At 34.9% G+C, this 14,049-nt stretch overlaps 1 protein-coding gene across 7 annotated transcripts in view; it reads left to right on the forward strand.

Annotated features, from left to right (window-relative positions):
- LOC127718223 (collagen alpha-2(I) chain-like) overlaps positions 1 to 14,049 on the forward strand; it is a 149,912-nt gene that overhangs the window by 116,109 nt on the left and 19,754 nt on the right. For all 7 annotated transcript variants that reach the window (XM_052224203.1, XM_052224204.1, XM_052224198.1 and 4 more), the window contains 10 exons: positions 700 to 816; positions 1,993 to 2,163; positions 2,472 to 2,615; positions 3,118 to 3,267; positions 4,675 to 4,791; positions 6,129 to 6,281; positions 9,728 to 9,788; positions 10,883 to 10,917; positions 12,126 to 12,257; positions 13,092 to 13,223. In XM_052224203.1, coding sequence (XP_052080163.1) covers positions 700 to 816; positions 1,993 to 2,163; positions 2,472 to 2,615; positions 3,118 to 3,267; positions 4,675 to 4,791; positions 6,129 to 6,281; positions 9,728 to 9,788; positions 10,883 to 10,917; positions 12,126 to 12,257; positions 13,092 to 13,223 — 1,212 coding nt within the window. The remainder of the gene's footprint in view (positions 1 to 699; positions 817 to 1,992; positions 2,164 to 2,471; positions 2,616 to 3,117; positions 3,268 to 4,674; positions 4,792 to 6,128; positions 6,282 to 9,727; positions 9,789 to 10,882; positions 10,918 to 12,125; positions 12,258 to 13,091; positions 13,224 to 14,049) is intronic.

Here is a 14,049-nt window from a genome sequence, read left to right on the forward strand (position 1 = left end):
CACTACATAGAAAAATAAAGATTGAGGCCAAAAATCAAATTTAAATTGTTTGATGTTGCCTACCTATCCACCTAAAAAGCAGCCTACCCGAAAAATGTTATGTCACAAATCGTTTCAATTTAAAAAAAAATTAAAAAAAGATTTTTTCCTGCTCTGACTTGGTTTTCTTGTCTAAAACATGTAACTTACACGTATGTTGTTGGCAAAAAAAAAGAAGAAATCCCTACCTACTTACCCAACCCTACAAGGCATGGGTAAGCAACATCAAACAAAGAATTTATCTAGTAACTTGATAACAGTCTCCGAGGGTATCGTCAGCTCAGTAGTCAGTACTTCGGTACTGACATGATTAATTACCAACCTTTGTAAAATGGTCCGTTTATAAATTTTAAAATTATAAAAAAAACTAAGGTTTCAACTCCCTCAGGCAAAGTTGACCTTAGATGGAATTGGCTATTTTTTAAGTACTTTTTGGTTAAATAGCTCTTCAACTGTTTTGGTTCTTATACATCCTCTGCTTTCAAATATTTGGCTTTCAGCGTTCCTAATGAAGGTAAATCCAGAAAAACGCTTCGGATGCATGAAATTAATAACATGTTGTTTTCATTTATTGATATCTTTGACTTGATAATGTCTAGATTAATTGATTTTAGTAACATTTTCTCCTTTAACTTCAAACTGTAAAATAATTACTTTCAGGGAGATTCAGGTAAAGATGGAACACATGGCACTCCTGGAGAACAGGGAACCCCTGGAAAGCCAGGGTTGCCAGGGAGACAGGGTGACCCTGGTCTGAATGGACAGACAGGACAAAAGGTAAGGAACTTTAAGTGAGCTTTTTCATTACTTGGCGTCAGTCGTCCTTCATCGTCTTCTGTTAACGTTTACAAAAATCTTCTCTTCTGAAACTACTGGGCCAAATTTAACCAAACTTGGCCACAATAATCATTGGGGTATTTAGTTTTAAAAAATGTGTCTGATGACCCTGCCTGCAAACCAAGATGGCCGACATTGCTAAAAGTAGAACGTAAAAATGCAAGTTTTGCCTATTATTTTGAAAACCGCTATAAATATGGAAAGTCTGGCAGGATAAGAAATATTCAAAATGTTGAGGTCTACCTACTATTCTTTCACGTCAAAACTGTCAGAGGACTTCTTATAGGAGTTATTTTCTTAAATGATGAATTTTACCATTTTAGAAAAATTTTGCCTATTATCTTGAAAATTATAATAGACAGACAGAATCTTTAAATAGCAAAAATGACCAGCAAGACAAGATCTACAAATAAGTCAACACGAAAGAAATTGTTAATCGACTTCTTATTGAAGTTATTGCCCTTTAATAACGATTTTTCCCATTTTTGCCTATTATCTTGAAAACTGTAATAGATAGATAGAAACTTTAAAAAAACTTATGATCAGCAAGACAAGATCCAAAAATAAGCCATTAATGGTCAAAATCTTTAGTTGACTCGTTATTGGAGCTATTGCCCTTTAATGATAATTTTTTTAACATTTTTTTGCATTTTTTGCCTATTATCTTGAAAACTATAATAGATAAATAGAAACTTTAAAAAGGAATAATTATCAGCAGGATAAGATTTACAAATATGTCAAACATGACTGAAATTATCAGTAAACTCTTAAGGAGTTATTCCCCTGTTACTAAAAAGTGGCCATTGTTGAAGATGCAGGTGAGCGACACATGCTCTTTAGAGCCTCTCGTCATATTAAGGAATTTCAGAGCTGATTTTCCTCATTTTTTCAAATTCATTTAACCCACCTGACAGGTGAGCTATTCTCATTACTTGATGTGTTTTACAAAAACCTTCTAAAATGATATGTACGCAAGGTGAACTTTTTGTGATTTAATCTTTTTTGCCAAATAAGCGAAAAACATTATCTCCTTGTAAAAATGGTCCACTCTATGGTATCTGGCTCTTCATGCTTATTTATTCATTTCACATTTAGAACTTTATCTTTTGATTTCAGGGAGACACAGGTGCACCAGGCAAAAGCATTGAAGGACCCACAGGAGCCACTGGTTCTCCTGGTGTTCAGGGACCAGCAGGACCCCCAGGTCCACCCGGACGAACAATTATTGAAACAGATGGTGGTTCAGGAGAAGTTGATGGTAATGGTGTTACAGGACCAGGCCAAAAGGTAAATCATAAATGGAATATCTGTGGGTTATTCCATTATTAATTATAGGGGTTGATAGGTATAATAAAGGAGTCATGGAGTTCTAAACAAAATTACAAACAGTAATGCAATTTCGCATTAAAATTTATTGTGTGGGGCATCTAGTGCAATAAAATTGGTACTTTTTATGTTAATGATAACCTCTTTTTCTCTTATTTATTGGTGAATTCAAAATGGTTATTGTTAGGCTATTCAAAGTGTTTTTGAATTTTCCCGTATCCCTGTTTGAACCTAATTATATGGTATGTTTTCTTTTCTGTTCTTTCCAGGGAGACAGAGGAGATGCTGGTGCTACTGGACCTGCCGGACCACGAGGAATAGATGGTGTCCCAGGAATACCAGGGGAACCTGGACCTGCTGGACTCCCAGGGCTTCAAGGACTACGAGGAGAAGAGGGTCTGGTTGGACTGAGAGTAAGATAATAAAATAATTGCAATAGTTAAATGTCAGCATCCAGATTCATATTCAAAATCTGGTTAATGCATTTAGATAGAGTCCGAGATCAGCAGTTTGTATTTTTTAATACTTAATCCCTGTAATAATCTGCCTGTGATTTGATGATTTCATGCATTTGTTTATGTTAATATTGTTATTTTAAGCTAACAAACTTTCAATCACACTCAGGTAAAAAGCTAGAGATCAATTGTATCTTAAAGTAATAAATGGTATGTTATCTTTGTTGTTCCCCTTTGCACTGAACAAGTACACCTAGTTTTGAATGAAAATACCTTTTAAAACAACGATTTATAGTGTTAACAATATTTTCATATGAAAATAATAACATAAGCATTACAAATATGACAGTTTTATTAGGATTGGAAAACAAGTGAATTTTTACTTTTACAAATTCCTTTCCTGATAACGATTTATGCCATGACTTGTAAAAGAATAACATATCCCTTGAATTTATTTTAGGGAGCTGATGGTAAAGATGGCAAAGATGGTGAAGCTGGTCCTGAAGGACCATCTGGACCACCAGGTGTCTCTGGAGAAAAAGGAGAACGTGGATTACCTGGTCCAATTGGTGTCCTGCCTCCTGGTGTAACAGGTGGTTTGGGTGAAAAGGTAAGGTTACCAGTTTATAAGATATTGCTTTCAGTTCAATCTGAAATTTCTTTACATATAAATTAAAAAGTTGGATATTTTTAGTCCCCTACCGACGAAGTCGAAGGGGACTTTAGGTTTGCACTCCGTCTGTCTGTCTGTCTGTCTGTCTGTCTGTCCATCCGTCAGTCCGGCAAATCAGTTTTCCACACATTTTTTCTTCGTGCTTGCAGATATTGATTTGATATTTGGTGTGTTGTTTTATCATGACAAGTTACAGATCAAGTTCAAATTTTGTTCTGGTCTGATGATTTTGTGCAGAGTTATGGTCCTTGGACTTAGAGAATTCACTCAAATAATCAGTTTTCCAAATTTTTTTTCGTCATGTTTGAAGGTATTGATTTGATAATTGGTATATAGTTTTATCATGACAAGTTACAGATCAAGTTCGAATTTTGTTCTGGTCTGATGATTTTGTGCAGAGTTATGGTCCTTGGACTTAGAAAATTCACTTAAATAATCAGTTTCCACACTTTTTTCGTCATGCTTGAAGATATTGACTTGATATTTAATATATAGTTTACACCATGACAAGTTATAGATCAAGTTAGCATTTTGTTCCTGTTCAATGAATGTTTATCAGGTAGGGGACTATGTATTGCCATGCAATACTCTCAGAATGCTTGTTAAATCATAAAACCATGAAGCAGTAGACTCCATTCAGAAAATTTCTGGGTTTTTCACTTATTAAAAAAGACTTCTTTATTCATTGTTTGCTACAATTGGGACCCTTTTCCTTTCAGAAACATCCTTTTTGATAAATTGACTTCACAAAACAACCTCTTTTGGACAGTGCTGTTAAATATTGTCTTGTGCCGCTTAAAAATTTATGGGAAAATGTTTTATTCTCCTTAATTGTAGACATACTTTAAATTGATGTATAAAAACTCATCATAGATACCAGGCTCAAAATTTTGTAATCTAGACGCCCATTTCGTCTACTAAAAATTCTTTAGTGACACATGAATCAAAAAAAGTTAAAAAGGCCAAATTCTACAACCTTGAAAATTCAGATAACTCTGCAAAGGACATGCATGTGTCTGAAGCGCTTTTCTGGATTTACCTTCGTGGGGAATGCTCAAAGCCAAAATTTGAAACCCAAGAATTTAGAAGTACTGAAACATTGGAAGAACAATATATATAAAAGAGACCAAAAAATAGTAGCCAAATTCATCTAAACTCAACATTGCTTGAAGTTGTTGAAATTGTCAACCATCATATTTTTCAGCTATAAGCATTAATAGTTTACTATTAATTGAATAAATGGTCCTGTTATATGTTTGATCATGTTTGTGTTTTATTTAATCATTAGCACAATGTGACACACTTTGTAATCACAAATTATCTTTGTTATTATACTTCACATAGGGAGAAAAGGGTGATAACGGAGAACCTGGACCAATGGGACCAGAAGGCCCTCAAGGACCAGTTGGACCAAGAGGATTTAGAGGTCCTAAAGGAGACATTGGAATGACTGGACTGCCTGTATGTTAAGATTACAGTGACTAATAATATTTAATGCATGATGGAACTGTTAAAAATTCTAATAAAACATCGTTTGTAAAGTTCATTTTGATTGGATAACTGCACCAATTTTCATGGCATCAAATCACACAATTGATGCTATGAAAATGTAGGCACAAGCGCTTAAGATGTATGACAGATTTTAAATGTATGATTTGACGTTGTTTTCTGTCAGTTTCATTAGAATGGAGATAACTAACAATATTGTATTTTAAGCTCCGACAGCATCAATTGGTGATTTGATGGTCGTAAATACCCGTTTACTGGCTTCACTAATGCGTCGCCAGTAAACTTAATTTCCGACCATCAAATCACCAATTGATGCTGTCAGAGCTTTAAATACAATACAGTTATCTCCTAAATGGCAGTCCATGAAACATAATGAATGAAAACACATTAGCACAGTAACGACTGTAAATTCATAAATAAGTGCACGCATTTATTTTGATTTTGGAAGAATGAACAAAAAAGTGAGATTGAATATTGCTATTTTAGGAAAAGTTACATACAGATATATGGATTAGATATCAGAATGCAAGTTCTTATTATTGCGATACTCAACGGTGTCGCATTATTCGCATTAATAAAAACCTCACAATAATTTCTTAATTTACAGTATTATTAAAAAACACATAAATTTTACGCATCAATAAATTCCATTAAAAAATGATGTTTATAATCCTATCACTCCAATAAGATGCACTAAAAATTATGACCAGATCTAAATTTTGATCAAGACTTACAGAACTATTTTGCTTGTGTAGGAATTCATACTTGTGACATCATGAAGCAGTTCCATACATGTATAAATTGTTAAATTGCCATGTCACTCACCAATGCAAAAAGACTTATCAGACAATCTTGAATATGAATATAAAGTAATCTACAAAAGTGATAATAATGTAAACTTGAACATTCTAATGATTGTGAAAATGTTTTAAGGTGGTACCAAACACTTTGACTAAAATAAGTTTGGCTCATTTAATTTTCATAAAATTTTGACAAAATATTTACTTTGACCCTTTGACAAAATTATAAAAATTTCAAAAACTTGAACCACACACTTTATCGGAAAAATTTCATTGGATATATAGTAGTTTAATAAACACTAATTTTGATCATTGGGAAGCTTTGTATTTTCTTAACAATAGAACGTGATTAAAACGTTCAGCTGATTTTTACAGAGTTATCTCCCTGTAGTGTTATGTACCACTTTAACAAAAGATAAATATGAAACTGATTAGACGATAGAAAAATATGAAACTGATTAAACGAAAGAAAATTGTTGAATGTTACAGGGATATAGAGGACTAAGAGGAAGAAAAGGAGACCGTGGACGTCCAGGATTTAATGGTCTCCGTGGATACAAGGGAGATAGTGGTACAACTGGTCCAGCTGGACCACCAGGACTCGGATTTGCTGGAAGTGGAGAAATTCTGAAAGGAGCTAAGGTAAATTCTAAAAAAGTTGTTCAAATTGTGCATTAAAGAGAAGGGACAACTCCAGATGTTTACATACAAAGATGTACAAATTTTCCCTTATTGGTACCAATTAAGTCCGATAATTTAGTTGTTCTAGTCAGCTTTTTGCTATGGATTTTGAGTTCCTTTTTTAGCTCACCTGGCCCGAAGGGCCAAGTGAGCTTTTCTCATCACTTGGCGTCCTTAGTCCGGCGTCGGTGTAAACTTTTTACATTTTGAACTTCTTCTAGAGAATCACTGAATGGAATTAAACCAAACATGGCATGAATGTTCCTTATGAGGTGCTGACCAAGTGTTGTTACTTTGTAGCGGATCCATCATCCAAGATGGCCGCCAGCGGGGGACTTAGTTTAACATAGGACCCTATGGGAAATACATACAAATGTCTTCTTTTAGAGAACCACTGAATGCAATGAAACCAAACATGGCATGAATGTTCCTTATGAGGTGCTGACCGAGTGTTGTTACTATGAAGCCGATCCATAATCTAAGATGGCCGCCAGCGGGGGACTTAGTTTAACATGGGACCCTATGGGAAATACATACAAATGTCTTCTTTTAGAGAACCACTGAATGGAATGAAACCAAACATGGCATGAATGTTCCTTATGAGGTGCTGACCAAGTGTTGTTACTATGAAGCTGATCCATAATCCAAGATGGCCGCCAGCAGGGGACTTAGTTTAACATGGGCCCGTTTGGGAAATACATACAAATGTCTTCTTTTAGAGAACCACTGAATGGAATGAAACCAAACATGGCATGAATGTTCTATATGAGGTGCTGACCGAGTGTTGTTACTTTGAAGCCGATCCATAATCCAAGATGGCCGCCTGCAGGGGACTAAGTTTAACATAGGACCCTATGGGAAATACATACAAATGTCTTCTTTTAGAGAACCACTGAATGCAATGAAACCAAACATGGCATGAATGTTCCTTATGAGGTGCTGACCGAGTGTTGTTACTATGAAGCTGATCCATAATCCAAGATGGCCGCCAGCAGGGGACTTAGTTTAACATAGGACCCTATTGGAAATACATACAAATGTCTTCTTTTAGAGAACCACTGAATGGAATGAAACCAAACATTTCATGAATGTTTCTTTTGAGGTGTTGACTGAGTGTTGTTACTTTGAAGCCGATCCATAATAAATCCAAGATGGCCGCCTGCAGGGGACTTAGTTTAACATGGAACCCTATGAGAAATACATACAAATGTCTTCTTTTAGAGAACCACTGAATGGAATGAAACCAAACATGGCATGAATGTTCCTTATGAGGTGCTGACCGAGTGTTGTTACTTTGAAGCCGATCCATAATCCAAGATGGCTGCCAGCGGGGGACTTAGTTTAACATAGGACCCAATGGGAAATACATACTAATGTCTTCTTTTAGAGAAACACTGAATGGAATGAAACCAAACATGGTATTAATGTTCCTTATGAGGTGCTGACCGAGTGTTGTTACTTTGAAGCCGATCCATAATCCAAGATGGCCGCCAGCGGGGGACTTATTTTAACATGGGACCCTATGGGAAATACATACAAATGTCTTCTTTTAGAGAACCACTGAATGGAATGAAACCAAACATGGCATGAATGTTCCTTATGAGGTGCTGACCAAGTATTGTTACTATGAAGCTGATCTATAATCCAAGATGGCCGCCAGCAGGGGACTTAGTTTAACATTGGACCCTAAGGGAAATACATACAAATGTCTTCTTTTAGAGAACCACTGAATGGAATGAAACCAAACATGGCATGAATGTTCCTTATGAGGTGCTGACCAAGTGATGTTACTATGAAGCTGATCCATAATCCAAGATGGCCGCCACCAGGGGACTTAGTTTAACATAGGACTCTATTGGAAATACATACAAATGTCTTCTTTTAGAGAACCACTGAATGGAATGAAACCAAACATTTCATGAATGTTTCTTTTGAGGTGTTGACCGAGTGTTGTTACTTTGAAGCCGATCCATAATAAATCCAAGATGGCCGCCTGCAGGGGACTTAGTTTAACATGGAACCCTATGAGAAATACATACAAATGTCTTCATTTAGAGAACCACTAAATGGAATGAAACTAAACATGGCATGAATGTTCTATATGAGGTGCTGACCGAGTGTTGTTACTTTGAAGCCGATCCATAATCCAAGATGGCCGCCAGCGGGGGACTAAGTTTAACATAGGACCCTATGGGAAATACATACAAATGTCTTCTTTTAGAGAACCACTGAATGCAATGAAACCAAACATGGCATGAATGTTCCTTATGAGGTGCTGACCGAGTGTTGTTACTATGAAGCCGATCCATAATCTAAGATGGCCGCCAGCGGAGGACTTAGTTTAACATAGGACCCTAAGAGAAATACGTACAAATGTTTTCTTTTAGAGAACCATTGAATGGAATGAAACCAAACATGGCATGCATGTTCCTTTTGAGGTGCTGACCAAGTGTAGTTACTTTGAAGCTGATCCTTCATCCATGATGGCTGCCAGATGGGGACAATGTTTAACAAAGGACCCTATGGACAATACATACAAATGTCTCCTTTTAGAGAACCACATACTGAATGGATTGAAACCAAACATAGCATGAATGTTCCTTACGAGGTGCTTACTAAGTTTTGTTACTTTGAAGCTGATCCTTCATCCATGATGGCCGCCAATGGGGGAACTTCCTTTAACATAAGACCCTATGGGAAATACATACAAATGCTTCTTCTAGAGGTGCACTGAATGGAATGAAACCAAAACATGGCATAAATGTTTCTTATGAGGTGCTGATTAAGTGTTGCTACTTTGTTGCCGATTTACTGTTCAAGATGGCCACCAGGATTTTTTATTAAATTACAGGACCAATATTAAACCAAATTTGGCCTCACTCATTATTAGGGTATCTGTTATGATTTTAATCTATTTTTACATGATTTCCAAAACCAAAGTAGAATCAGGTGAGCGACACAGGCTCTTGAGAGCCTCTAGTTGTATTTACATGTCCTGTTTTATCCTCAAGTTTACTTACTGCAAGTTTAAAAATTCATGAAAATGTTGGTTCAGAATTTTTTCCCTTTTTTTTAGGTCCATTTCTGCCTTTTGTATTATGCAAATTGAAGAAATCATGGAAAAGTTAAAAAAAAAAAACACACAATCAAATAAACACTATGAAATAATATTATCGCTATTTTACGAAACTTTCTTTTGATCTTACTGACTGATAATTTCCTTTCTCAGCACAGTAGAGTGATATGAAAAATTATCGCTAGAAACTAAGGGCACATGTGCCGTTGTCAATGAAATTAGTAACGTCGTCATAGGTAAAATAGCGATAAACAGATTATCATTGGTCATCTCAACTCGATTGCTTTTCTCACTTTCGCCGTAACGATAATCTATAAGTATTATATTTCAGGGAGATACTGGAGAAAGAGGATTACCTGGTATACCTGGCTCACCTGGTATTGGGGCTCAAGGTAGATAACTTATTTGACATAAAATCATTACTTGTATTATTTTATATATTATGGTCGTTCTGAAGACTACATGTATAACAGTTTAGAATTAATTGATTTTGATTTATTTATATAATTGTACAAATGTATTGTCATTGCTGTGCTCTTAAAGTTAGCATTAATGGTTAGATTTGTCTTTTCTGGTCTAGATAGACTCTATTAGAAATCAAGAACAATATTGTTGAATTTCGTTTTGCTGTTCAGGAGTTATGGTTCTTGATTATTTGAAAAATCTAGCTTTATATCATTTTCAGACGTTACCTTGAGAATTGATCAACCAATTCAATTTCAAATGTTTTGAATCTTGAATATAATGACAAAATTGAGGTTATAAGGATGTTCACTACTCTGTTTTAAAATAACAAGCTTTTTAAAAGACTGTTTTAAATTGATAGTATATAAATAAAGGAACTAAAAAAGCAGAAAAAAATGAAGGGTCCGTGGGCTTGTTTTCGAGATATAAGCTGTTGAAAATTTGGCGGGAAATAATTCTCTCTAGATTTTTCATACATTTAACATTGGCACCTTTTTTCTTTTAAAAACGATGAAAAAATAACAAGGATTTTATAAGATTTTCAAAGACGACATTTTAAACTATATGTAATCAAATTATGGAAAGAAAAGTAGGGGCTAGTGGGCAAAATTTTTAATGGCACTACATGGATAAAAACCAGAGGATTCTGAATATCTGGAAAAAATTCAAAAACAAGAGAAGCGAACATCCTTAAAGTCTCATGTTCTGGAGTAATGGCTGTGGATTGCTTTTAACAATGACACTCATGTATGTTACAAGGAACAAGTTTGTTGTTATTTTGACAGCTGTTATTTTACTCTGTTGTTAATCGTGGAACTGTGTTTTATATTTGCCCATTAGTTTTTTTTATAAGAAAAAGCACAAAACAGATAAAAACTATGCAGATTTAATATTATTTACACATCTTTCTGTGATAGACACTATGGGATAGCTTTACATAATAACAATAGGATTTGTAAAACATAGTGACATTGACAGTAGTCTATAGGTAGTTAAGTTACTATGGTAACTGTTTTTTCAGGTCCAAGAGGAGACCAAGGAGAAGCTGGCAGAAATGTAAGTATCAGACGATAAATAAATACTGGGTAAAAAGAATTGACCACAATTCACATTTTCTTGCATAGTGAAATGCATAGCCTCAAGGGAACTAAATGAACATGAAGATTAGTATTGTAAGGTTGCATTTCATCTTTATTGTGGACGTCAAAAATGAGTTAAGAAAGTTTAATACAAATTCAAGACAGATTTAGCATTTGCTGTTTCATAACCTAAAGGACCATGGGTAATCTCATTGTTCGTACCCCAAAATGAAAATAATGTTACTTTATTGGTTGAATTTCAATTTTTTGGGACGTTGTTAGCCAATCACAGCGTTTTGGTGTACACTTTTGAAATATTACCTAGAATGCATTAGATTCTGAAACGGTGAATTGACTATGATGATCATCTTAGTTGTCAGTTTGAGGTGTTGAATCAAAAGCATTGTGTTGGGGGAAATGCTATGTTCCATTGACTCCAATATTATGGTGAATGAGTTAGGAAAAATTCACTGTCAATGCATTTGGAAAAGATTGCATGTATATAACTAGCACACTGTCGTCTAATAAATTGTTTGAACTTTATTTACTTATTAGTAAAATTATCAAAAATGGCTGAGAATCTCGGATATGAACTTGTTAGCTGAGCACATGCATTAGCATGATACAATTACCAGCTGTCAAATCATGGCAATGAAATCCTTGTGAAGATGTGCAAAATGAAAGAAGAATGTGTCTGAGAACACGAATGCCCCTGCTCAAGTTTTGCAATTTTCCAAATTTAAAAGGGGCATAACTCTAGAACGGTGAATGACTCACCGCCCAAATTGGATTTCCTGATGAAAGGACGGAAGGATGGTCAAGGGTAACACTTAATGCCCCAATTGCCTACAGTGGGGGCATATAAAAGGCTGAAGATTAAAATTCGTAAGTTGAAGATAAACTGACAATACCATGGTAAAAACAAATGACCATGAATAGACAAACAAGTCCACAAAACATTACATAGAAAACTAAAGATTGAGCAACAGAAACCACATCAAAAACTGGGAGGTAATCTTAGGTGCTCCCAAAGCATTATTAATAAGACCTTGTTTGAAATTTATACAACTGAAAGACTGGGTTCTCCTGGAAAAGTTACCAGAGGGTCAACAACCTGACCTCAACAATCTATTAGCAACATACCCTGATCTACACTAAAAATATAAACATACTTTTAATTTATAGGGTTTACCTGGATTCCAAGGCCCACCTGGACCTGCTGGACCAGCTGGAACAGGAGAAGCCATCAGAGGCCCGCCAGGACCTCCTGGTCCACCCGGACCCTCAGGTGTTGGTTCAAGTGGAGGAGGAGGAGGCGTAAGTTTTTTGGGGGATTCTTTTTCTGACATTTTCCAAATATCAGTATGAATAAAAGGAGACGCAGGTAATACTGTGGATTCATTATAATTCGTGGGGTACAAATTTTTCGTGGATTTCATTGGTAATTATAAACCACAAATTTAAGTGTTTAATGAAGTTTTATTTTCTATAGACTTATAAGCAGACTATGTCAAATTTACGATATCAAATATCCGTGAATTGTTTATATCTATTGATGTGAGCTCCCTTTCGATTTTCATGAATTTTAGATTTTACGTTTCCAAGTTATGGGGTTTTATTCATTAAAAAAGGGGGAATTTCTAGTTTTCGGACAAAACTCAAAAATGCTTTGAATAGTTTTCATGAAACTTTGGTGACTGGTTTTATATCTGTTGAAAAAGCGATGGGCTTATCATGCGCTCAAGGTGCAGCTGTTTATTCCATATTGGATTACAATTTACACACATCAGTCATACACTTCAAAGTACAGGCATGGTTTGGATCACTGATATGTGGTCTGCTTGAAATATTAAGGTTTGTTTAATGTCACATGATACAACTTTTTCAACCTCCATATTGAAAACTAAACTCCCTATAAGGAGCAATACATTTTATATGTTTTCATTATTGCCTGACAATTTTCTTATTGCAAAGCGACATTAATTGTTGAAATGAGCATCTGTTGTAGTAAAATTGGTACCGTCAATGTTATTTCAGATTGCACAAAATTTTCCAGCAATTTTCATATGTTAAATAAGTAAATAAGTTAATGTCTTCCAATTTGAATAATTCGTTATGACAAGGATTATAATTGATCTTTAATAACAATAGGGTGCCGTGACCTACAGGAATCGTAATGAGTTGATGTCAGTGGCTAGAAACCTTCCTGTCGGAACCATGTGTTATCTGATACAAGAAGAGGAGGTTTATCTCCGTGTCAACAAAGGTTTCCGTGTTATAGAGGTAAGCTTAAATGTATCAGGAAAGACGAGGGTGGGTTGAAATTGAACACATGTATGTTTTATACTGTAAAAATGCTTGTGTCAAAAGTTGATCTGTATGAAAGTTCAGCATATAATGTGAGAATAAATTTGTGTCGGAATTTTAGATAATGTGCGTGTGTATTTGTACATGTAGGCCTCAGTTGTGTGTAATGTGCGTGTGTATTTGTACATGTAGGTCTCGGTTGTCAACCATTGAGATGAGTGTAGAGTTTTTGTGTATTCACTCTTTTTGCCAGCATACAACAAGTGATAACAAAATATAAATGTAGGCATTTTGTTTGTATATTCATTTTAATAAGTCTGCAGTGAGATGCATTATGTTAAATCTAACATAGGCATGTTATGATTCACACACAATCTGATCCAGTACAAATTACAGCTTAAATTATTTGAATATGAAAGTTAATTTCATTTGTTTGGTAGTAAAAAAATACTGTGAATTCAAATCATCATGAATATGTCAAACTAGGGTCTCCCTTTAATTTAATACTGTAAATTCAGAAATTATTGCGATGTTTTTATTATTGCGAAAAATGCGACAGGGTTATAATCGCAATAATTTAAACTCTCAATTTGAAATTTTTTATATGAATTAAACAGGATTAATTTTCTCAATTTCGCAAAAATTAAAATCGCATTTTAGTCTAAAATGACAAAATCGCAATAATAAATGCACGCAATAATTTCTGAATTTACAGTACATAAAAAATGTAATTATTGCTCAAATAAATTGCTGTAAAGTAGCTAGAAAAGGTTTAAACTAGGTTACATTATTGTTTAGGGGC

The sequence above is a fragment of the Mytilus californianus genome, unplaced genomic scaffold (genome assembly GCF_021869535.1).
Source record: "Mytilus californianus isolate M0D057914Y unplaced genomic scaffold, xbMytCali1.0.p SCAF_10, whole genome shotgun sequence".
In the NCBI taxonomy this organism is placed as follows: domain Eukaryota; kingdom Metazoa; phylum Mollusca; class Bivalvia; order Mytilida; family Mytilidae; genus Mytilus; species Mytilus californianus.